Source organism: Clupea harengus, chromosome 4 (assembly GCF_900700415.2).
Source record: "Clupea harengus chromosome 4, Ch_v2.0.2, whole genome shotgun sequence".
Taxonomy (NCBI): domain Eukaryota; kingdom Metazoa; phylum Chordata; class Actinopteri; order Clupeiformes; family Clupeidae; genus Clupea; species Clupea harengus.
The window spans coordinates 18536321-18561368 of NC_045155.1; the positions used below are offsets into that span (position 1 = coordinate 18536321).

At 40.0% G+C, this 25048-nt stretch overlaps 2 protein-coding genes and 1 long non-coding RNA gene across 7 annotated transcripts; 2 read left to right on the forward strand and 1 right to left on the reverse strand.

Annotated features, from left to right (window-relative positions):
* The first annotated feature begins 6 nt into the window (after positions 1–6).
* On the forward strand, positions 7–8990 carry lad1 (ladinin). Of its 3 annotated transcripts, none has more exons than XM_042707669.1 (14): positions 7–494; positions 1454–1591; positions 2067–2442; positions 3328–3392; positions 3606–3753; positions 4629–4706; positions 5031–5077; positions 5346–5385; positions 5480–5529; positions 5998–6064; positions 6181–6309; positions 6998–7087; positions 7691–7816; positions 8077–8990. In XM_042707669.1, the coding sequence occupies exons 1-13, from the start codon at positions 460–462 to the stop codon at positions 7790–7792; spliced, it is 1365 nt and encodes a 454-aa protein (XP_042563603.1). In that variant the 5' UTR covers positions 7–459; the 3' UTR covers positions 7793–7816; positions 8077–8990. The 3 variants fall into 3 exon arrangements, with proteins under 3 accessions (XP_042563603.1, XP_031422419.1, XP_042563604.1); XM_031566559.1 differs by having other exon boundaries at positions 8106–8990; XM_042707670.1 differs by having other exon boundaries at positions 5034–5077; positions 8106–8990.
* Positions 8991–9423: 433 nt separating this feature from the next.
* tnnt2a (troponin T type 2a (cardiac)) lies at positions 9424–19335 on the forward strand. 3 transcript variants are annotated; one of them, XM_031566561.1, is made up of 15 exons: positions 9424–9533; positions 9763–9829; positions 9989–9999; positions 10531–10548; positions 12061–12156; positions 13347–13376; positions 14423–14444; positions 14547–14610; positions 14861–14977; positions 15524–15601; positions 15847–15954; positions 16075–16184; positions 16900–16990; positions 17115–17155; positions 19111–19335. In XM_031566561.1, exons 2-15 carry the CDS (start codon positions 9798–9800, stop codon positions 19142–19144), a joined length of 852 nt encoding a protein of 283 aa, XP_031422421.1. In that variant the 5' UTR covers positions 9424–9533; positions 9763–9797; the 3' UTR covers positions 19145–19335. The 3 variants fall into 3 exon arrangements, with proteins under 3 accessions (XP_031422421.1, XP_031422422.1, XP_042563605.1); XM_031566562.1 differs by having other exon boundaries at positions 9443–9533; positions 9779–9829; XM_042707671.1 differs by lacking the exons at positions 9424–9533; positions 9989–9999 and having other exon boundaries at positions 9811–9829.
* LOC116220320 lies at positions 19244–25014 on the reverse strand. Its single transcript, XR_004163570.2, has 2 exons — positions 24847–25014; positions 19244–22289 (listed from the first exon to the last, which is right to left on the reverse strand). It is a non-coding gene; the product is annotated as an uncharacterized LOC116220320 (long non-coding RNA).
* Positions 25015–25048: the final 34 nt, after the last annotated feature.

The window sequence follows — 25048 nt, forward strand, 5'->3', positions numbered from 1 at the left end:
CTTACTTTTTAATACGATCTGTACCTCTTCTGAAAGTTATTCTCAAAATTCTCATCTTCTCAAATTCTCCTGTGATGCTTCTGTTTAAAACAGGCGTGAAACACCTGTTACCAAAGTGAAAGTCTGAGTTGTAACCTACTGCCAAATGCAGCCTTCCCTAAAGTTACCCTCCACCTGTGGGTTATTGCTGGTGCAAATTGTATTATTATTAGTATACAAGTCTTATCATTGATTGTCTGTAAATTAAAGAATGATATTAAAACACGGACTCAATCTGATAACTAAAAACGTATAACTTGATGATAACTTAACGAGCCTTTCAGTTTGTTGCAATTTAAGCCAGCCCCGCCTTAGCCCCGCCATTTAACAGATTCAGTTTCATTATAGAATACAAATATGTAATTGTGCTGCGAACTGCTGGGGTAATTTCCTTTTCGGTTTGTCCAACTGGGAATATGCATGCACACCCACACAGAAAGAGCTGAATTTGCAAGGTGTAGTACTTTGTGCAATGATGTCATGAAGTGGAACATTATGCCCTGCCGAGTCACAGCAGCGAGGTCGCGGGTTGGGGGGTGAACGTGATACCTAGCCTACAGGACAGTTTGTATGGCAGTGCTCTTACAGCACAGTAGCCTATAACTAACCCATTAGGTGATGAGTTTATAGTGTACTTTGTACTTACAAACGCAACGATTACAACTCTTAGTGTAGTATGGTACGACAGCATGTATGATACTCAAAGTTACTTGGGTATTTGCACTTGAACATGATTACAGATATGCATATCTGATTATACAGCTATTGGATGGGTTGACTCAGTATAGAGTATTTATGAATGACATATGTACATATATTTCTGAAGGAAGTACTACACAGACCCAAATGTTAGGTGTGTGATTTCTAAAGGCTCTTCTAAAGAGTATGATATCTGAAATAAACACATTTCATCAATGTACATTGTGAAGTACAGTGTACATCAGAACCTTAGTGATATTTCATTATGGAAGGACATATCTGTGTGGGCACAGTGAGTATTGGTCCATTTGAATCCTGCTAATGAGGGCATGTCCTATATATGCTGTGAACTTCTATTGCTTGTAATTTGCACTGAGGATGGGGTCACCCGAGACGTTTGCACTTGCCCTGTAGGTTTCTTGTCTGGTGAAGCCAATAAACCACTTTTGGATGAAAACGTTTTTAAGGTACTTTTTTGAGAGTGAGCTCCAGCCTTGATTTTTGTCTATGTTACTTTTTGGAGCCCACGATCTGATACAGACAACAGCCACTGTCAAAGGCGCAGTTCCTTTCCGTGAATACCACAGTGAGCTCCAAACACAACAAGGCCAATGTTATAAGTCCAAGCAAATGGTGTCTTTGAATGGTACCCTATGGTGAAACACCAAGTCTACTCATGTACATGATGTTTTCTCCACCGTTGTCTGGTTCTTAGTCTGGCTCGCCAGTGGACTGTGGAGGATGAGGAGGAGCAGAAACGAGAGCACCGGAGGAAGACGCGAGATCCCAGCATTAGTGCAGACCCAGATGATGATGATGGCCTCTCTAGTGATGGGAACCAGGACTCCAGGAGGTCAGGGAACACCCATGCAGCCCAGTACACCTTCATGTCTAATTATTGTGGTGCTTGATTAATGCTTGATTATATTGAAACACTGAAATCGTATGAATTGTTATTGTGCTCTCTGACCCTCTTGAAGGGATGTCTCAGAGCTTCTTGGTACCAGGAAGTAGGGCTACTGCAACACAAACACGTGTTTGGACTCAATCTGTGTTTTCAGTTTGAGCACCATGCATATTCATCACATTTTCATAAACATATAAAGCAATTATGTTTGCTTCATACACACAAAATGTACATTTGTTACAAGCAGATGCTATAGACAAGCCATGCATATCCAAAATAACTATGCATCTTTGGAATTTGTAGATTTCACATGTGGTGCTATGAAGGCATATTAATGTCCTACATTTAGTTTAGAGATTTTATCAGCAGTTTTATCAGCATCAACACACTCATTTGTGATGTATGACTTTATGTTTGTCAGTGTGAGCAGTGCCCCTCAGGACCCTTCAGAGCAGGGGGAGGGCAACATGCAGCCGGCGATGGACTTCGTGGAGATGCTGCGCTCCCGAGACGAGCGGCGGAGGGCCCGGCACCTGGAGACGCTGCGGCGGCAGAAGCAGGAGGAAGAGGATGGGGGAGAGGAGGGAGGAGAGGCCCAGCCCAGAGTCGAGCTGCTGGGGGATGTGGAGGTGGAGGAGGCGTTCCTCAGTCCCTTGCGCAGCCTGCTGGCCAGAGAGAGCACCACCAGCACCGCCAGCCCCGCTAGTCCCACCAGCCCCACCAGCCCGGCTAGCCCTGCCAGCATCAGCACCTCCCACAGCAGGAGCCATTCCAGCAACTCTGCTGTTGAGGGTCAGGTAGGGGTCATATGAATGCATTTTATCAGTTAGTAGGCCAGATGGTTTCATCTAACAATGGATGGTTTTGGTTGGGATCTGGAGAGAGTTCTGGTCTTCTTCTTCTTCTTCTTCTGAAGGGAGTACTGTCCTCATTTCAGAGACACATCTGCGTCTGTTACTTCTGTGATCTGGTCTTATGCAGTCATAATATGGGTTGAATAAGCTTCTTAGAAACTTTGTTGCTTTGACATAGTTTACAATATCAAATACTTATGTGATGCATCAGTGGAAAAATACACAACACATTACATAATGCATCTGCATAGCAACAAGGACTTCATATTCAAACCTAGTGGGTAGTTTATCCAGATGATAATGTTTTAAGGAAGTCTGGGTGTACAATGACTAAGTGCTTCAGCTACAGTATATCATGACAGACACGCACTTTAATTGTTAAAAGCGGACGGATAATTGAAATGAGTGGTTCCTGTGTGACTCTGACTCTTTCTTGTGTGTCTGTGTCTCGCCCTGACGTGTTACCAAGGGCCTGTCAGGGTTAGTGTGTCAGGTTAAACTACAGGAGGTTTGAGCTCCTCTCTCCACTCCACTCCACACCCACTTAGAGAAACACACAGAGTCACCTGCTACCACCCGCTGAGTGTCCACTTTTAATCATCTACACCATTAACAGAGAGCAAAGACAGAGGCCATGACATGAGTGCCACAAGCACTGGGAGTGACTGCCTTAGAAAAAAAAGAAAACAGCTTGATAGCAACTTATTTTTGTGAAATGAAAGTGTAATGAAGAATATTTTCCTTGAACTGAGAGAGTGTAGAAAGAATATAACATCAGTTTGTTTTGGTGCATTTCTCACACCTTTTATATATTTGTGTTCTAATTAGAATGAAGATGGCAAGGCAGATTCAAACCAGTCATCTCCACGCAAGACGTCCAGGAAGTTTGTCAGGTAATGTGGACCTTTTCTTTGTTTCAGTACTTCTCAGTTACACCCACGGTTGGCATATCATGAGCCTGCCAAGCTCTGCCCATTAATATTTATTCTTTATCAGCATCATTGAAGCAGCCTCTTTGTTTGAAGCCACCTTTGTCCTGGTCAGAGTCCACCCGCACCTACTGTGATTATAGATTTCACTTTCTCCTGTTTGATGTTTCTGAACAGCTCTTTCTCCATCTCCATTGATACGAGCCCTGCGTCAGCCTCTCCACAGAGGGTGGTGTCACCCCTCAGCCCTAGAGGTCCCCCTGAGAGGCCCTTCAGCCCCACTTTTGGGGGCCCCCAAAGTCCCACGCTGAATGGGGGTACAGAGGTCAGTATTCACACACTCTGCTGCTGCCAGGCTGCATTTAAAAGTGAACACAATCTTTTAAGTTAGGCCAGTGAGTCATTGCATAACCACACAGGAAATGTACTTTGCATTTAAACTAGTGCTGTCAATCGAATCGATCGATTGTTAAGACTGAAGCTTGTAATAATAGATATTTAAATGGAAAATCACTGAAAGCATATTTAAATTTAAATTGAAATACTGTAGTTTAATAGCATCTTATTAACTTTGAACACGGTTCAAACTCTCTCCTGTGAACTTCAGATTTTTTCTAATAAAACCACCAAGGCCATGAAAGTAGACTGTCAGCTTGAAAGGCATATTTGTTATATGTGTTGCATGTAAAGTTAAAGGGACTTTCATTTTGAAATGGGGATTGAGATACTTTGGAGGGAGCTAGCAACTAGGTCAGCCGGTCGGTAGTTAGAACGTGTAGTGCAGCACGTTGGGTTAGTTGTACGTTGAAGTCCTCAATAAACTTGCAAGCTTGTGAATTCAACTGAGCTCCATGTTAGGTGTACATTGGATGCCCCCAGATAATTTAACCATTACATATGCGCTAACAGAAATGATTGAAAAACCAAGGCTGCTGTGTTCATTGTTTTAACATGTTTAATATATTTTTAAACACGTTAATTTTGACAGCACTTAAGGCACTAATCATTAAACTGTTTGTGAAGTAATTTGTCACTGTGAGAAACCCTTTTCTTAGTTTACTTTGCCTCCTTTGTCACTTGAATCTTGATCATATAGCACCCCCTGGAGTTTATCTATGCACAGTTCACTGTTAAAATATCATATGTCATGTCAAATGACTGGTGAATATGAATATGATAAAGGCTTTTGTTTTATGACAGAATGGCGCCTCTTCCAGCTTTGAGCCAGCAACCAGACCTGCCTTTATAAAACAAAGTTCCAGAACCACATCCTTCAGGGTAATGGCCGCTCTTAAAAGTATACCACTGTCAAACAGAAGTAGCCAAAGATAGATAGCCTCTGTCACACTGTGGAGACTGCGTGGCCTGTATTCCCATCACATTATCAAGAATTTGCCTAAGTCAATGTGCAGCCAAGAAATATCACTTAAGTCATCTGTCTTCGTCAACATCAATATCCTTCTGTTTAACTGCATATGGCATTGCCTCACACGTCAAAGGCATGCGGATCATATTTGCCTATATAAGCACCCCAATGCAACATGACATGAGTTTATTCCCCGTTCAGGCCTCCATCTGAATCAGCTGTTTGTTTCATTTCAGAAGCTGAAGAAGCAGGAAGAGGAGCAGAGCATGCCACTGCAGCGGAGGTATGGGCACACTTCCTCTCACACTTCACACAACGCCTTCTGAAATACTTCACAGACTTTACACTAATGCTCTGCTTTAATGGCATTCAATGTCATTGCTATGTTGGGGACATCAAATATATGCATTAAATATGTATGATATACTGCATAATAACCTGAAGTCGCAATTGTTTTAAAAATGACAACTTGCTTCACTATACTGATTCATTGTAGAGCAGTAGAAAAGTTACTCTACATCTTGACTGTTCATGTTTATTCACCTCAACAGTGCCAGTGTTCGGGTCACAAGCAAAATTGAGTCCAATAAGGTAAAGTTCTCTCTTTCAAAATGAGGCAGGTCACTGCTTGTCATTTCTGGTTTAGTTCTGTGCATTAAGAGATTTTTTTTTTTTTTTTAACAAGACAAGAGAGGAAGATCAAGATGAGCAACAACAGTCACCGTTTCAGAGAAAGTAAGCTCTTCTTTTATCATAATACACAAGCAGATAAGTAATAGATGGAATAACAACCGCAGCATTCAATGGGTTTGCTGCTGGATGAAGTTTACAAAACAACAATAACAGTATTATATGAATACGATTACTTGTTATATTATTAGTTGCATTGTCATTTTTATATGTCTGGAGACTAAAGTGTGTGATAAAATATTCCATTGTAATTTTGATGTCTGAAGACTAAAGTGTGTGTTAAAATATGTCATTGTTATTTTGATAGGTCTGGAGACTAAAGTGTGATAAAATATTGCATTGTTATTTTGATATGTCTGGAGACTAAAGTGTGTGATAAAATATTGAGGAGCTCATTGCTTGTGCACTTGCTTGGTCACATACTTTTTGCGTTCCTCTGTTAAATTTGTCTCACATTTGTTGTTGATAACAGATTTACTGATTGATGAGGTTTTTTTGCCCCTAATTATTCAGCTCTAAACAGAGAATATCAGCTCGTGCCATCCAGGAGAAAATGGAGAGACTTGCCCAGGCTGCACAGGTGAAACATTTTCATATTTCTACAATTTGCTTTCAACATTTACAGATGCACTACGATATACTGTTATTGTTGTTTTTATAAATGTTCATGCATCTCCGTTCATCTCTCTTGTGTAGAAACAAACAAACAAGTCCCCCTTCCAGGCAGAGAGGACTCTGTTTCTGATGGATGAAGTCGTAAGAAAAAAGAATATTTTTGAGAGCGAGCAGCCAAAGGGAGAGAAAGAGCCTGGGATGTCCAGACAGGTAGTGATACATCAGACATTATCAAACGAACTATGCAGTTTCACCTTAAGTGACACATCAGACATTATCAAACAAACTATGCAGTTTCACCTCAAGTGATACATCAGACATTATCAAACGAACTATGCAGTTTCACCTCAAGTGATACATCAGACATTATCAAACGAACTATGCAGTTTCACCTCAAGTGATACATCAGACATTATCAAACTAACTATGCAGTTTCACCTCAAGTGATACATCAGACATTATCAAACGAACTATGCATTTTCACCTCAAGTGATACATCAGATATTATCAAACTAACTATGCATTTTCACCTCAAGTGATACATCAGACATTATCAAACTAACTATGCAGTTTCACCTCAAGTGATACATCAGACATTATCAAACTAACTATGCATTTTCACCTCAAGTGTCTGGCTAATGAGCAGATTCTAAACTAAGGAGATACATGAAATGTGGTTTTATTTCTGGCCCATCGCATGCATATCATGCATTCATCAGTCTGTCTGTATTGTCAGCCATCCAAGAAAAGTGAAAGTAAGAAAGCATTAGATGTATGTGTCTCTCTCCGATCTGTCAGCGATCCAAGCAGTTGGTGTATTGTTGTTCAACAGTTTTATGATGTTACTTACCAGGTTTGGCAAGTACTCAGAATGCTTTTCACATTGTTGTTTATGTAGGAATACCGCAACTTTTCATCTGGAATTGCTGACCGGATTAATCGCTGGGTGCAGAAACAAACAAAGTCTAGCCCTAGTTCCACCTCAACTGTAAGTATTTATATTATTTGCTACTATACTATACTATTGATTATTATATAATACTATGTATGATTTAAGTTTTCATGAAGCTCAACTGTTAGAGAAAGGTACAGCATCAACAGAGAAAGAGAGAGACAGAGAGAAAAAAAGTTTTGCTTACATTCTGGTTTTGGTTACAAATAATTTCTGTCTGACCATTTGTGTTGTCCTCATTTTCTGTACTATGAAGTATTGAATGCGATGTCAGTAAAAAGCTTTTTACCGTCATTGATAGACTGATAGACCAGCTAGAGGGCAGTGTTACTCCTTAAAATCTTTCAAAAGGTAAACAGACCAGAACGTAGTGACACATTAACCAAACAATAAAGCATCAACTTCAACATGTGGGATGTGAGCATTTCAGAAATCTATGACTTTCTATGACAGATCTAACATGAGACAGGAAATTTGATTGATTTCATCTTTATAATGTAATTGATATTTTGAGGTATAATTTAAAGAAGCATATTGTGTATAACATTATTAGTTTTTGTAAAGAATGCTGTGAACTATGCAGGACAATGTTCTAGTAATTTCCAGAGTGGTTTACCGATGCTGCGCTTGTTCCTCCAGGACCTGAGGAATGTGGACATCGTAAGTAAGAAGATTCTCTTTGAGCAGGCCAAAGACGACAGGCCCATGTCTCCTGTACCTCACAGCAAGAGCCCCAAATGACAGACAAGGCCACCGCCTGAGAAAGTAAGTAGCACATTCCATCTTGCTCGCCTTTCTTTATTTCTACTGGTTTTGTTGGCTGCTTAAAATATCCATTTACTAATGATGGGGTGCTAAAGTATGTTTACATAGTATGTTATATTATGTAAAATCATGTCATAAACTATGACACTACGTGTCTTCACCTTGAGTTATATATCTTCATTTACGGAGGCTTTAGTGTGGGTGCAGAGGTTAATCCTGTGTAATCACTGAGCAATTATGTTGGTGTGTCTCTTACCTAGACGTGCCATGTATGCATTATCATTCATAGGACTCCAGGATTTTGAAGACAGCCTGACTACTACGGAGGACTAGCACTATGGATTGTGTATTTTTATATATTGGTGATTTTCAACATTTCAGTGAAGAGTTGAAGGCTTTTGACATTATCCACTTTCAATCTTAATTAATACATTTACATAACTTGCATAACATTATATTACATAAATTACACACATAAATATACAAATACACACACACACACACACAGACACACACATATATACACCTTTATAGAGATTGAAAAAAACATCTGCAAAACTAAATAAAAACAGATTCAGTTTCCATTTACACTGTCTGTCTTAAAAATCACACTCTCTCTGTCTGTTGGTCAAATAGAGATCATGGCTATGTTAACGTAATCTTTACAAAGAAAACTGTCCCCAGTCTTTTATGCACTTTCTATGTATGTTTTTTCTTCAGAAAAAATGTGTGTAATAAACTAATGAGAGTAATGTAATGAATACCAAACATTCCTTAAATGCCCAGTTTGCCATGTTTTTACAAGAATGGGGAAAATTCATTCAAATGAGGATGATTCTGCTTTCATTAACCATCAATGACATACTGTAAATGACTGAGAGCCTAACAGAAAGCTAACCTGCACTCATATTTATGTTCATGAATGACATACAGACTGTTTGTCTGACTTCATTGAACTGCAGCAACTACAGTATGTGCAATAACAAGCATCAGTCCACAGTGGGGCCTGCCGATTATAGAAACTCTTTCAGAGATAATTTATGAGTACGCCTAATACGATCTGTTTACTTGTTCGGGTATAATCTAATGTTTGAAGTTTAGGGGGATCATGGTGGAGAGGACGGGATTTGGACCTGTTTGGCAAATAATAAACTCTATATTTCAACAATTTAAACAAAGAGTTTTATTTCCTAATAAACATATCTGTCCTACGATTCCTCAGAGATCATATTCATCAATGTTTTTTTGGGAAAATGCTAAATACTATCAATCACTTTAATGATTCAGCATCAGTATCAATAAAGTATGTTTTCTCTTGACAAATTGAAGTGTTTTGTTGCAATGAAATGAATCAGGCATTCTAGGTAATTAGATATTTAAAATAGTAACATAAAGGCAAGGTCAGGTGTTATATGTGACTATCTTTTGGAAATAAGCTAAATAGTTTCAGATCTGACAGAGGAACCTGCCTTTTTTGGGATTGGAGCGTGAGAGTGTGAGGACTATCTTTAGAGTTAAAAATAAAGTGTGTGTGTGTGTGTGTGTGTGTGTGTGTGTGTGTGTGTGCACAGCGGTGACAGTGGGTGGCTAGGGTGGGGTGGTATGGGGAGATAAATACCCTTTGTCATCCATCCCCTCTGTGCTCTTAGTCTAAACCCTCAAGGCTTAGAGGGCTCCATTCTCTGGACGTCTTTGTATTTCTGTCACTTTCCTTCAGGTAAGTACATTTAATTGTATTTAAACTTTATGTTAAGTCACATCAGTACTTTCTCTGGACAACCAGTGAAATGGGTCATATATGCGTTGGTCCTCACGATCTGAGGATGTTGACGCAACTACAATTAAGTCAGAGAAAATGATCATTTTGATCTGTAGAATAGTACATGATAGATGGAATTGTCTTTAGGACAACCTCAAGATATGTCAAACCTTGGATATCTCAACAGCTGTTCCTGCTTTCAGTTCAGAGGAGAAGGACGAAATGTCAGACAACGAAGAAGTCGAGGAATATGAGTAAGTGTCGTGAAATGCATTCGATAGATCTACACAGAGTAATAAAGATGCCTACAGAAAATATTGTGACAACCTGCCACTACTACACTTGATCTCTAGTAATATGAATATAATTAAAAACCCCTTTCTATGTTTTTTTTTTTACCCCATCTTGAACAGAGAGCAGGAGGGTAAGTTTGAACTGCCCTCTGTCACATTAGTTTCATGTCACCTCATTTCAAATCATTGAGCCTTGAGCTTACTATATAAACTTGGCCTCATGGTCTGACTCAGCTTTAGAATGATTACAGTGTATTGTGTAGTACATGGCGTTTTGGCATGTCATCAATTACCTAAAGGTTATGTTATAGTATGACTGGTTTAGGTGTGATGCATAGGGGATAACCATCAGCTGATGCCATAGTGCGGTGTAAAGAGAATGAAAGGGATATTATCATGTGAATTTATACTGGTATGTTGCCCCCTATGCGTCACTTGTTGAAAAAGCAGATTACAGTTTTATGCATGTCTAGATGTCTATTGTATGGTACACTGCTGAACAAAGAAATGCCTAGACAAAGGATCAGCGTTAAGCATCTGTTGTGTACAGAGCAATACTGTCTGCTGTGAATGTATAACTCTAACCCAGAGCAATACTGTCTGCTGTGAATGTATAACTGAAATGTTGCCATTTGGTTCATGATCCCATGATTGCTGCGCAGAGGAGGAAGTGAATGAAGGTAAGGTTTTGCATAGTTGTTTGTCTTTCTCAGCCCAAGCATGTTAATCATAGCAAACAAGGCATATAATATGCTGCTAAGCACATGTGGGACGACCTGTTACTGGGTCTCTCCTTTGATATTTGCTTTATGGATTTCTGAAAGATCACACTATTCAGAAATCCCAACCATTCCTACAGCACTTTGCTTGGACTGTGTTACCTTCTCTATCCACCATTTTCCCACGACACAACTGGGCCCTTTCCACTAGCACTTGGGTGTGGTAGTCAAAGAGTCTACGTGACCTCAATGCTCTCAAGATCATGTAGATATAACATATTCAGATTAAAGGGCGTTATGGGTAATCATCTCACCATGTCATGTAATTTGATACTGATGCCATGGCTTAGCTCACACGTAGGGTGGCTGTGTTTGTGTGTAATGCTGTTTGAAGCCCTGTTTGTGTGTAATGCTGTTTGAAGCCCTGTTTGTGTGTAATGCTGTGGGAAGCCCTGTTTGTGTGTAATGCTGCTTGAAGCCCTGTTTGTGTGTAATGCTGTGGGAAGCCCTGCTCACTAACAGTTTGCTCTTGCTTTGCGCAGAGGAGGTGAACGAGGAGGCAGAGGAGAATGAGGAGAATGAGGAGAATGAGGAGGGAGAGGAGGGAGAGGAGGTGGAAGGTAGAGCCTTTGCGGTTGCTCTTGCTTTGTGCTTTGCTTATCTGTCGTTGTCATGGATCAAAAGCAAAGTAGTGAACTTTGCACAGATGATCAGGAATTGCAGATGCCCTGTTGCCTTCATATTGTGTGAGATGTGGGTGTGGGTTTGGAATTTTTTACGGCATGCAAACTAGAAAAAACACACATTATACACAAGTACACAGCCATACACACACACACACACACACACACACACACAGACACACACACACACACACACACACACACACACACACACACAGAACTGTTCCTAGACACAGCTGATACTATGTTATCCTAATCCTGGGGAAATTCTGAGTGGTGCATTTGTCTGTATACGGACGTGAAATGAGAATTTAATTCAACTTCAACAACTCTTATCATCATAGCCGCCATGCACAGCAGCCACGGACCGATATCTGGAACTCAAGTGTTGTTATCTCTGTCCATAAACAGGCGTCCGGGAAAGCCATGCAACAGCATTGCTCCATAGCATGTCTGTACTGGAAACTATTCCAGTTGGTGGTGTTAAAATAACAGGGCGTATTAGAATGGTTTCAGCAGTGATTCATTTGGTATTTGTTTTTTCAGTCCTGTGTGTCCATAGTGTTTTGGCCATATGCAGCAATTAAAGCTATTTAGATTCATTCATGTCCTCTAACAGGGGCTTGGTACCCAACTGGCCTTTCGAATTGCAGCTGAAAGTGTGTGACATTAGATTTCTATTGTTTTTCATCTGGGGCAAATGTATTGTATAGTTTAAAATTTGCTCTAATGAGTAACCAAATGCCATGAAAGCATGACAGAGCCTAACTTAAATTCTCTCCCCATGCAGAAGCTCAAGAGGAAGAGGTGGAGGAGGAGGAGGCAGCAGTAGAGGAGGAGGAGGCAGGGGAGGAGGCAGGGGAGGAGGTAGCCCCTCAGGAGCCTGGTACATAGCATACACACGCACACACACACATGCACACGCGCGCACACACGCACATACAAACGCACACGCGCACAACAATTGTTTTATGCTAGGCACACTGACTCAAAATGGAGTTTGACTAGGGTCAAAACTCACTGAGTATCGGGAGAGGAGGACTAGTAGAAGAACAAGCTGGCTAGAAAAAGCATCAATCTCAATATCATACTGCCCACTTTCTAATAGCCCAGGACTTGAAAGGAAGGAATATGTAAATACATCAAAGCAAGGAATCTAACCAATCAGTTACATGAGGAATCAGTATATAACAAGTATTCTAAGGCGAAAGCATTTGACAAAAGAGGTATTGTATCTTGATATCTGTTTTGTTGAATACATACAACAACTGCTATACGTTTTCCTGATGAAGCTGGTTGGTTTGGTGTGATGCTGTAAGCTCATTTGGAAAAGCCTGTGGAGCTAATAAACTGAAAATATTCTTCTGGAGTCTTTTAAAAATGGGCAGAAACCTTTCAGCTCTTTCCCTGCCCTGCTGCCATCGTGATCACCAACAGCGTATAGTTCTACATCATCGTCAGAGTTAACATTATATCCATACAAAATTATATAAATATAACAAATCACGGACATCCATTTGTCGCATTAACGTATCTGACCTTGAGAAGAAAGTGCATGCTGTACATGTCAGAGAGAGAAGAATAGCCAGAATGAATGAAAAAAACAAACATGTGTGAGTATGTCACTGTATGTTTGTATGTATGTTTGTAAACATGTATATAAGTGCACGCCTGTCCTCATATATATGTGTGCATGTAAAGGAGAATGTGTCACTTTCGTCCCCGTATTGACACATCAGACTCCATGCTTAACATTCCAATTGTGTCTCGGCCTCTTGGGCGTCACACCAGTGACATTCACTAGTGCACGGCTCATTTCCTCTCGGCTGCAGCCATGCACGGATTCCTCTCCATGTTTGGCTAGAATGTGCTGTTGGAGACTGTCTTCAGTCACAGCCTTGTCACCATCCCACCACCCTTCTCCATCACCCCACCCTATCACACCCCTCCGACCTCCACTCCCCTTATCAGCATGCTATTTCAGGCCGCCTAACACCCCCCCCATGTCCTCCATTGAACTATCAGTCTTGTCATCCACCTCATCATTGCTTGGCTAACACTCTCCCTTCATTGCAGGGGCAGATGAAGAGCCAGAGGATGGAGAAGGTAAAGGCTTTGATTTGATTCTGCCTCTCTGATTGGGCGAGATACGTGTGGGGGGAGGGGTAGGAGGGGGTGCTGTAGCTTAGGACACAAGTACTGATGAAAAAGAACGCAGTACACTTTATACTTGAAGAGTTTCTAGAAGTGAGCGTGTGCTTAAGGGGGAACTACAAGTGTAAATGGGTTATGAGGGTTATTTTGTTGTAGCTGTGTCAAATAGAACAGAAATATAGAAATAGAATAGAAATACCGTTGGTATGGTGTATGGCATCAGTCATGACATGTTTATAACAGGATTGTCTTATTAGGTATGTTCAAGTGTCACCACAACACAAAAATGTCATGACAACACAAAGGCTTCTCTGATACTGGTTTGGCTCTGACACCATAACGATTACTGTCATTTCTGCTGACAATTTTGAATTAAACCCAATTACTGTCCATTTGCAACAGTCACAGCCGTGGGGTTTATAGATCAAAACAAGTCAAACCAAAGGCACACCTGTGACTGTTCACTTCATGTGACACGCACACAACCTCTCTATGAAAACATATCTGTGAACACCATGTGCAAATGGAATGACCATGTGCAAAGAAAAGCTGTCTTTAGTGCTATTGGTATAGCACTTAGAGTATGTAGCAATGGAACAGAATACCTTAAAGATGAGGGAGGGGAAAGGGACAGTGTGCTAGTTTAAACTGATGTCACTTCAAGGGTGACAGGTGCAAATGATGGGTTATTCTATGAACTAAAGGTTGCTGCAAACACTGAACCATCACACAGGGCAAAACCAACACAAATAATGTGAGGGACAATATGCAGTTTGCAATAAGTTATTTGATTTAGTCAGGTGTACTAAAATCTGAGTTTTCCGTGTCATGTTTTCACATTGTATTTTACAGTGTTTTACGATATTTTCCCATGTGTGCCAATGAGGTTTTAAAACAGAGAACTGTTTTAATTCAAATTATATGATAAAATCAGTACTTCATCTCTCCTCTCTCTCCTCCTGTGCTCCCTTACTCTGCTTCTCTTGCCACATAAACAGAGGAGGCAAAACCAAAATTCAAGTAAGTACACTAAGTACAAAAAATAAATACCAGTTTAAAGCGCCTTTCAGGTGACTAAACGTATGTAAAAAAATTATGTTTCCGGCATGTTCCCTTCCTCAGGCCATTCATGATGCCCAATCTGGTGCCTCCCAAGATTCCAGATGGAGAAAAAGTTGACTTTGATGTAAGAACTTCTTTACAGAGCTACGTTATATTTTGAAAACATTCTAAAAGCTTGATATGAGCCTCTGTCATGATTGTCTTATTAATATTGTTTACTTTAGACTAACTCCTAAGTTGTTGTACGATGTCATGCCAATATCAGCATAGAAAGGCGGTACCATTCACTGAACATGCACGCCTGCGTCACATAAAATGATGTGTAAAGAGATGAATGAGTAACGAAGAAAAGGCATGTACATTCTTGGGTGAAGGATATCCACCGCAAGCGCATGGAGAAGGACCTGACTGAGCTGCAGACACTGATTGAGGCCCACTTTGTGAACCGCAAAAAAGAAGAGGAGGAGCTGATTAACCTCACAGACAGGATTGTGAGTTCCCTCCCTAATTCATGATGGAGCTGTACAAGAACTTCTGGACATTTCTATTTGTGTATTATTCAAATTGCATTCTAGCTGGCGTGTTACTGCACGTGTTCTTGAGAGTATGTTCTGTAGAGAATGTTCTTAAGTTTGTGATTGCATAGAATTTTAAATACCTGGATTGTTTTTATTATATCAAACAGAGACAGAAATAATCACAACCGATAAGCTCAGAAGAAACATAACCTATCCATGAAATGATAATTCAACTGTAGAAGATGAACACAAAAACTCTCTGTGTGGTATTTAGTCTCTTCCATCAACACAAGCTCTTAACCTGGGCTTGTCCAGGGTTTAAAGGAATGTATGTGAATCATAATACAGTAGTAGATGCTGATATTTTTACACTGAGCATTAGGCTGTGCGACATTAATCTTCAGGTTCAGATGACACCATTCATTTTCACAGGATCATTATGGTGACTTTCAAAGCTTTAGTGTCTGGACAAGTTCATTTAGGTGTTTTCCTGGTGCTTGTCTGATCTCATAATTGCAGGAGAAGCGCCGATCCGAGAGGGCAGAGCAGCACCGAATCCGCAGCGAGCGTGAGAAAGAAAGGCAGAAACACATCGAGGTGAGTCACTCACTGGCAGCCTCTCGTTCAGGGGCATCGAGCCAGAACATTGCTGAGTAATGACTGTTGAGTACATGTACTACTCCTGCCATACTGGGTCATACCATGGGTCACAGAAGCACACAAGTATTTGTCTGTTTTTCATAAGTCTTGTCTAAATGAACTTGAAGGTCGAGACGGTGCTAATCCTGAGTATAACACCCTGTGAAGTTGATTTATTTGGCTTTTTTTCTTCCGCACAACAGGATGAAAGGGCACGCAAAGAGGACGAGGAAGCAAAGAAGAGAGCGGTAGAAGATGCCAAGAAGAAAAAGACTCTCACCAGCCTACATTTTGGCGGTTACATGCAGAGAGTAAGCATTAAATACTACATAACAGTCCCACAATAACGACCCATGCTTTGTCCTGAAACGAATCTAGGAGTTCTCAAAGTTCATGGTGTTCTCAACAATGTAACACTCTAACCCCTACAGACAGACAGACGTGTTGGAAAGAAACAGACGGAGCGGGAAAAGAAGAAGAAGATCCTCAGTGACCGCCGCAAGCCAATGGACATTGACAGCATGAATGAGAACAGCCTAAGGTAGGATGCGATTCAAAAGAACACCATAGCGACTGCTACATTAGCCCCACTGTAGACCAAACAGTAAAGGCAGGTGCAGGAGTATCATCGTTGTCTACTGTAGACCTCTTCTCCCTACCTGTTGCAGCTTAAAGCTGCAATACTTAAGACATCGCTAACACTTGTCTGTAGATAAAGAACAACACTCATTGTTTTTCTCTTGCCTCTCTGGTCCGCCAAGGACGTCCTGCTAATTTTACCATTGTCTTAGCTTCTGACTGGTCAAAGAAATGGATTTACTGAGCAATGTCTCATCTCTGTGATATTACCCAGGTTAAATGAGGCTAGTTTACAGAGGCCTCGGGTATGTATCCACATACATGTGGATATGTGTAGCGCCCCTATGCCCTTACGATGGGCATGACACTTTAAATGAACAAACTTTTAACTTGAAATGTTGAAATGTTAATATGAAATTAAATTACAACAAAGTTTTTCAAATATAATGTTTCTTTCTTACGCTTTAAAAGTTATTTTTATACTGTTATTGTAGACTAAACTTGGAGTAAAACAGAACAAGCCAGGACATGGCTAACCTTCTTAATGGTTATCTTTATCATGTATGTGTTTATTTATCATTTAGGCATTGCACTTGTCTTGCACACTGTCTTTCTTCTCTGTATTCTCTGAACCCCCCCCCCCCCCCTTTCTCTCTCTCCCTTGATCTCATCTGCAGGGAAAAGGCTAAAGAATTGGTGAATTGGCTGTTTCAGTTAGAGGCTGAGAAATTTGACATGCAATATGAGTTCACAAAGCAGAGATATGAAGTAAGTGTCAGACAAGGGCACTAGGCCATCCTGACCATGCCTGGTTTGCAAGCTCTATGCTTTTCATGCTGTTCACTAGGAAAATGACTACTCACACACTCACCACATTTTTTTCTGTCCTTAGATTAATGTACTGAGAAACCGAGTGAGCGACCATCAGAAATCGTGAGTATTTATGAATCCATGTGAGTGAGACTGTTTCAAAAAATGTCCACCGGAATCCCTGTAACATTCGCAGAGGCGTTTTGAGGTGTTGTCTAATAAGGCAATTAGACTCCCATCTCTCAAGAGGAGAAATGCCTCAAGTGCTTCCTTGCATTTCTTGAACATCAAACAAAGGTTTAGGTTCAGTGCATTTACCTTAGAGTGTTAAACCCCAGTTGGCACAACTAATCTCCTAACAGCCTGAAGGGATTAGGCTATGCCACTATTCCTCTTATAGCTGTCACTCACAATGCTTAGACAGGTGGTCTGGGTTGGGTACCGTTACCATGATATAAAAATATGAAATGATCAGAAACAATCAGAAGGAAATCAGAAACAAGAAACAACACTAGAAGTTGTCAGACATCAGAATAAGACTCAGTGCACCATAAATGCCTGCCGCACCATCAACATGTTTATGCTCTACGTGGTTTTTATTTTCTGATTGTGATAAAAAAAAAAAAAACTGGTTATGTTGCCTTCACCAGTTTATGGGTGACTTCTTTGCTGTGTGTAATTGAATAACATTGTTTGACATTTGTAATAACATTTAAATCATACTTCTGAAATCATAATGAGTGGCATACCATTATGGAACTCTAAAGTTTCAGCTTCCTGATATCATATGCATCATATGCTGGTGTTTTTTTTTTACATTGCTACTGTATGTAGTTCTTAACTTCACACAGTACATATCCATTTGGCTCTATTCCAAAACAAATGCTAAGTATTAATAGAAACATAAGTGTCAGCCTGGGGCAAGATAGGCATGGGAGGAAATGTGCGGTGTGGTGGTATATCATGACACTTCCTCAGTGTTGTGAGACACTTCCACAGTGTTGTAAAGACATTCAGCCATTAAAACATGTCTAGTAAAGTCTGCTGCGCATGAACTAAAGCTGATTTGATAACTTGGCAAAAGCATTTTGCTATTTAAAATAACATTATGCAACAAAAATAACAACTTTAAATAATTCTGGTGTTACTCTGACGAAGAATGGCATCTGTGCCACTGCCACAGCATGTCTGGTGCGCCTGGTATTGCACTTTGTAACTTTGGGGTACAGGGTGCGAGACCTCTCACGACAACTATTAGACCCATGCGCTAGATAGAAGAGGAAGCTAGCGCAGTATTATCTGTATGGACATCATGGCAGAGGCGATGAAGAAACAGAGGAAGACGTTGTTGGAGGAAACAAAAAGAGATAGTAACTGAGCAAGAGACCGAAAAAGAGTGAGTCTCGGACTGGCTTTTGCTCATTGGCGAGCAGTATTTCCGCTAAATTAAAATGTGTCTATTTTTGGTTATTCTTTGGTTAAATTAGCGTTCATCATTAACGCCATATTTGTGTAAAATCTTATGCTATTACTCTACCTTGTCAGTCTACTGACATGCTTCTTTGGCTTCTGCCGTTGTCTTTGCCGGTTCCATATCCTTCAGATTGTCAACAAATACATGTGTGCACTGTCCATTAGGGGGTCGATTTGTATTTACGACAGTGGTATAAAAGTGAACTACACTCAACTTTATGGGGTAGCTCAGTAGCCAAAAATACCAATTCTCGCATAATGTGGCTTTAACACCATGTGCAAGATCCTAAGTACAAACATGGGTGGGTCGGCGGAGGTCACCCAATAACTTTAGCTTATGCGTGACAGACTATGCTTGTTGCTCTGCCTGTTGCTTGTCAATGAAATTAGGCCCCAAGGAGCCACAGACTAGAAGTGGTTTAGCTGTGGTCTCTCAACAACATCTTCATAAACTGACATATCTTTGTAAACATTAGTATCATGAGAAAAGAACAAGCCTCTGGCTATTCCTTTCTGTTGCTTTTGTAAACAAAATCTTTACTTCCTGATGTAAAAATTCAGTCTTTCATACAATCTTTCCATTTTTTCTTGCTTTATGTTTCTAGGTCAAAGCGAACCAAGAGAGGCTTGAGGAAGTAGACATCCTATGCTGGAGGCCGTCTGCTTCGAAGACATCCCTCATCTCCTTTTTCATCTTTAAAGCCTTTGTAACTTCCCCCGAGTTTCAGCTTGTATTTCTGTGTTCTGCTATGTTTATGAAATGAAGAGGAATGATGTGATCACAAAGGTTTTAGAAACTGATAAATACAAATAAATCATATTAATCAAGATTCAAGATTTTCGTAAATGTTGTGATTCAGCATTTATATGATTGTACTAATATGCTGCATATGGCCAGCCTCAGACACAGAGCTCGACACAATCTCATAATTCTTTCACCAGCCATAAATGCATCATTTCTATACCACTCCCAGTTTTGCTCATACTATTATGTAATTGGAGTGCACTCAAATCTCAGCATGAGTTGAGAAAATAAATATGCATCCAGTCCACAGCGGTGGCGGTTTTATCATAAATCAAAGATCCTGTGCAGAACCGGTTTGGATTAAACTGCAAGTAACCCCATGGCCAGGGCAGTGACAATGGTAGTCTGTGTGAGGGTGAGAAATCCCTTGGAGATGCGCTGAAATGCGTAGACAGAAGTGCTTTGGGGCACTGAGCTCTCTGGACTGATGGCAACATGCTCAGACGAGTTCCCATAATACTGTCTTTGGACACACCCATATTACCTGAAGGAGACACTACCCAATTTCACATGTTACTCATGCAGATTCCTGAAGTTGTTTTGGTAGCTAAGGAATTAAACCACCAAGCCTACTTTTCCAAGAATTAGTTGTGTTTCTTCATGATGTTTGACACTAGAAGAGAAAATGGACACTACTCACTCAGTTTGAGAGTACAAATAGTCATGCTCAGATAAATCTATTAGATTAGATAGATCTAGTTAAAACCAGCTGTATCTAAAGCTATTCAGACTCCAGATCTATCTCCATATGTACGTTGCACAAATCTTACCTTCTAACTTTCAGTTACTGTCATTCATTCTTTCAGAAGACAGATAAAGCAGAATGCAGCTCTTTACAGCTTACTTTATGACAAGCTCTGCAAGTCCACATGTCATATACCTTAAGGCTTAAGAGATACTGTACAAGAAAAATATGTGGGAAGAATGTCAAGAAAACTGTATAGGGCCTATGGGCCTATTGTAGTCAAAGTTCATCAAAAAGCCAGACCATAAAGCTTGAACACATACTATGTGTCCTCCTGGGGTTGAAGTTATGCTAGTAAAACAGCCTCAATAACCTTCCTATGTAAACAAAAGTGATGTAGTGAGTAGGTGTAATGGTAGCCAGTGGGTACAGTTCTGTGCACTCCCTGACACTTTAAGAGAGGTGTTAGGGACAGATGCTAGCACCATTGGGTTTAAGCATCCTTGCTAGCACACCCACTTCCCATGCCCGAGGTTGTGAGTTTGAGTTTGATGTGGAACTGTGCTGTTTACACAACGCAGGTAACATAGGCTGTGGATAATATTATTGTATTGTAATATATGTATTCATCAACACTTCATCTTCCCTGGTAGCGTGTTCCCCAATCCCCAAGGTTGTACATGTGTGCGTAGTAAATAGATAAACACTTTTTATCCTATCCACTATAAAAAAGAGAAAAGTGAACTGAAATCATTTCAACTTTTTATTTGTTCTTTGTATTTAAAACAATGATCTATGACCTTTTATGAAAAAAAGCATTTGTTGGAAACAACACAAGGTTAAAGTCTCTGCGAACATCATGTATAATCTCTATGTGGATTGCTATAATGCTAACAGTGACAAATTAATTCCCAAACTAATCCTGACCAATTCTTGGAGCAATATCTAACAATGTTGCCAGAATTCAGATGGATATACAATTTGCATCTTTAAGTTATTTAAGTAAAAAAAAAAAAAGAGATCTTGGATAGGTCTTCGTCAAATACAGGGACTACATAATAGTGCATTACAATCAAACTTTGGCATAAAGGTAAATAGTAAACTGTAAAATGTTCCAAAAAAGTGGATGAATTGGCACACCAAACACAATTCGGTGTGTAATAGCAATTCATGTTTATCCATCAGGAAAAAAAGAAGTTGTGAATATGATCTGCTAGATTTATGAAAAACAAGTATTGCAGCATCAATAAATGCCGGTTTATGAACCAATACAATGAGCTATTAAATGAAAGAAAATGATGCTGTATTTTCTGTGTAAGCGCCACAACCAAGCTAAAACAGCTGCAAGACATCGTTTTTTTATATTTAAGCTCTGAGGCGTTGCATTCTGATAGCTAGCGTGAAGATAGATGCCCTGATAAAACAACCGTCAATAAACCGTAAACCGTCAAAAAACATCATGCCTGCCAAGTATCATTCATGTGGATTGCACGATTAAGGTAAGGGATGAATTACTTGTCTGTTAAGTTTGCAAGAAATGCTAATACTGTTAACAGCCTCCCTAGATTTGATCATGAGAGGAAGCTTTCCCAGACTCATCCTGAAAGTCTGACAAATGTATATATGGCCTAACAGTATGTACAGTGGAATGTTTGCTTTACTCTTTTCTCATCTCTTTGTTTTCATCTGTTTGTAGTACAGGCTTAATATGTCTTTCCATATATCCATGTAGAAGTGTGTGTCCATGATGACATTAACGGTTGGATTGTAGCAAATGTAAGTAACAATAACGAAATGGTGACGGTGACAGAATCTTCTTAATTACAGGGGGGCAATCATCCCAAAATAGACAAGATGGAATCCTTTTCAAGGGTGTGCGAAGTTCACAAGCACACAAGTCTCCACCTGCACAGAGGAGTCCATAAATGTTCAGACAGCATCCAGTGATTTTTCTCTTCAGAGCTCATTCAATGTAGATCTCTACTATCAGCCCCATTGATACTACTGAGAATTAGACTGCCTAAAGTAAGGCAATTCCCCAGAAAAAATACAACAACATTGTTCAACAGGACGATATAACGCCGGTTACAGAAAGTACCAAGATTGAATCTCTTAATGGTGCATCCAGTTACAATGAGTTCCACTTCTTCTGGTGTGACTTCTTTACATTTCAGCAGAAGGTTTGAAAGAACAAAACCTACCATCCATCTTGTCTGCCATCATTCAACAACCTGCATTGATTTGTGGGCAGCCGTTGTGTCTTCATTCACAAATGTGGTCTTGTTCATTCCTTGCTGTTATAATAAAATAAAATAAAAGAACAGACGATTAACAGCATAGTTGATGTTTCTATCATGATGCAACTGAACAGCACTGATATGAATGCACTGATACACTAAAGATCACAGCGATGTGGAAGCTGTTGTGCTTTTGGTTAAAGTCAATACTGTAAAAGACAGGCATTATGCCAAGGCATCTCTACACATTAGTGTCTACATATCTATTTATATCTACAAAGAATATTTACATTGATATCGGTCTGATGTTTTGATGGCTTTACCACACTTCAATATGTGTGTGCGTGTGTGTGTGTGTGTGTGTTACTAGAGCCTGATAGTAATTAAGGGCTGTGTCACATTCATGTGCACACTTTTTAATAAGATGCTTGTGTTACCATGCCAACACCACAGACCAAAAGCCCTTGGCACAAGTTCTTCACACTATTCAATTTATTTATTGAATTTATATAGCACCAAAACAATAAAATGGTCTCAAGGTGCTTCAACTATAACTTTAATTATAGCTATACATCTTGCCTGTCCTCACGTAGCTCTGTCAAATAGAAAACAAAATGACATAACCAAGATACTGTTACTGTAAATCAACTAAGATGACAATCAAGGGAAAAGATGACACTAAATGGAGAGTAAATATTTTTTTCTTCAGTCCATCAGTGAAAGGCCTTTTCTGATGTTTTTATTCAATTCTATTTCAGTGCACTGTAGCACAACAGGTACTGTCTCTATGCCTTTTTCCAGACACTACATATTAAACCCCAAGAGCAAACCAATGGCAGCAGTGGCTTTCACAAACTGACTGGAAATCTACACCCGGAGTTCATCAACCGCACAGCAAATCTCTCTACACATTAGTGACTACCTATCTATTTATATCTTCATCTACATGCATATTACACATTAGTGTCTACCTATCTATTTATATAAGTGCTGTCAAATGATTAAAATATTTAATCGCGATTAATCGCATTTATGTCATAGTTAACTCAAAATGAATCGCAAATTTGTATCTATTCTAAATGTCCCTTCATTTTTTTTTCATAACATTTTCAGACAACAGTGAAGCTCGCTTCTTTTGCACAACACAACTTTTAAAAGTAAACTTTCCATTCAGAAGCTTTTTATCATCCATTTCGCCGTATCCCGCTCACCATTCACTCAAACCGTAATGTTAGCCTACTACTATTGGCCGGCTTCCAAGCCCAAACGTAGTGCCTATTATTTTGCTTCCGGTCTAGCTAGATCCGTCGTGGTGCTGTAGTTTTTCTAAGGTTACTAGTTGTTGCAACAGCATTTGAAAAAACCTACACAGTTTGCGAGGCCAAAAAGAACGCTAATCTAAAAAAAAAAAACGTTGTTAAAATGGGTTCGCGTTAACGCCATTAATAACGCGTTAAACTGACAGCACTAATTTTACTGTATATCTACATCTACACATTAGTGTCTACCTATCTACTTATATCTTCATCTCAACACATTGGTGTCTACCTATCTATTTATATCTACATCTACATGCATATTTTGTCTGACAGTGTTGTCTGCACCAGGGTCTAAGTTCCATCAGACAAGCTAATTGTCTGTTTAGACTTCCACAACATTGGAAAGTTTCTGAGGTTATATGCCCAATGCACTGTGGGAAGTGTACTATGGGAGGTCATTCAAAATACACTATAGTTCAAAATCATGTAAGAAAAATACAAAAAAACCTAAAATGACTGAAAGCATTCGATGTTCTAGGGATATAATTGGAGTCGGGCAATACTGTGATAATGTGTGAGAAAGAAAGGAGGCTGCTTGTTTTTTTTTCTTGTTTTCCTTTCTGTTTTCACTCTGCCACATCTGAAAACTTGCCTCCCTGGATTCCTCTCCGATTCGGTTTCACTAATTCAAGGAGGGTGTGGCAGAACGGAAAATTAGAGAGAGAGAGTGAGAGTATGAGTTTGTGTGTGGGTAAGCTCATGCATGCAGGTGTGTGAGTCCGTCTGTGTAAGTGTGTGTATGTGTGTGTGTGTGTGTTTGTGTGCATGCCCTGTGTACTGTGCTGTACTGTATTCGTGTGTGTGTGGGACTCTGCCTTCATGCGTGGGAGAGAGTGAAAGGGGTGGAGAGTGAGTGTGCGAGGAGAAGAGAGGGTGTGTGTCTTTGTATGAGAAGAAAGAGCAGAGGATCCTCAAAAAAAAGAACCCTTCACTGACAGACACAGACATGTCTCTGTACCACACCCATCCCCTGCCAACTATCTTCCTCTGTCTGCCTATCTGTCTGTATCTCTGCCTGTCTGCATTGAAAAAGGCCTGCCGAGAATCTGTCAGGATGAAAAATCATCCAACAGCCAAGACAACAGCACAACCCCACATGCAAAAATGCATAAAAACTTTAAGGTGGGGCAAAGCACCATAGGCCAGCTCTTTTAAGTACTCACAGCATATTTTTAGTGCTCACAGCATATTTTTAGTACTCACAGCATTTTATTTTTAGTATACATTGTTTAGTAGTAACGTGAGTGTTCTGACTATTAATCAAAAAATCTGAATTCAGATGTGATTTTGATTACCTTCTTCAGGAGGATCTGGATGTCCTTCTCGTCCCACAAGCTGTACAGAAGCACAGACGCTGCTGTGCTAGCCTTTGGGAATTTCCTGTTCAGGACAAAAGGGATTCATTAATGCTTAATTTAAACCCAAACTATTTCACTAATGTGCAATGTATACTGTAATGCAATCACAATTTCAGCACATGGATATCTTTACATTGGA

Coding starts and splice junctions, on each gene's coding strand:
- tnnt2a (XM_031566561.1), top strand. CDS start 9,798: ATGTCAGACAACGAAGAAGTCGAGGAATATGA. Junction 16,991..17,114: donor TCACAAAGCAGAGATATGAA/GTAAGTGTCAGA, acceptor TTCTGTCCTTAG/ATTAATGTACTGAGAAACCG. Junction 17,156..19,110: donor GTGAGCGACCATCAGAAATC/GTGAGTATTTAT, acceptor TTATGTTTCTAG/GTCAAAGCGAACCAAGAGAG.
- lad1 (XM_042707669.1), top strand. CDS start 460: ATGCACACCCACACAGAAAGAGCTGAATTTGCAAG. Junction 495..1,453: donor GAAAGAGCTGAATTTGCAAG/GTGTAGTACTTT, acceptor TCTGGTTCTTAG/TCTGGCTCGCCAGTGGACTG. Junction 3,754..4,628: donor CGCTGAATGGGGGTACAGAG/GTCAGTATTCAC, acceptor GTTTTATGACAG/AATGGCGCCTCTTCCAGCTT.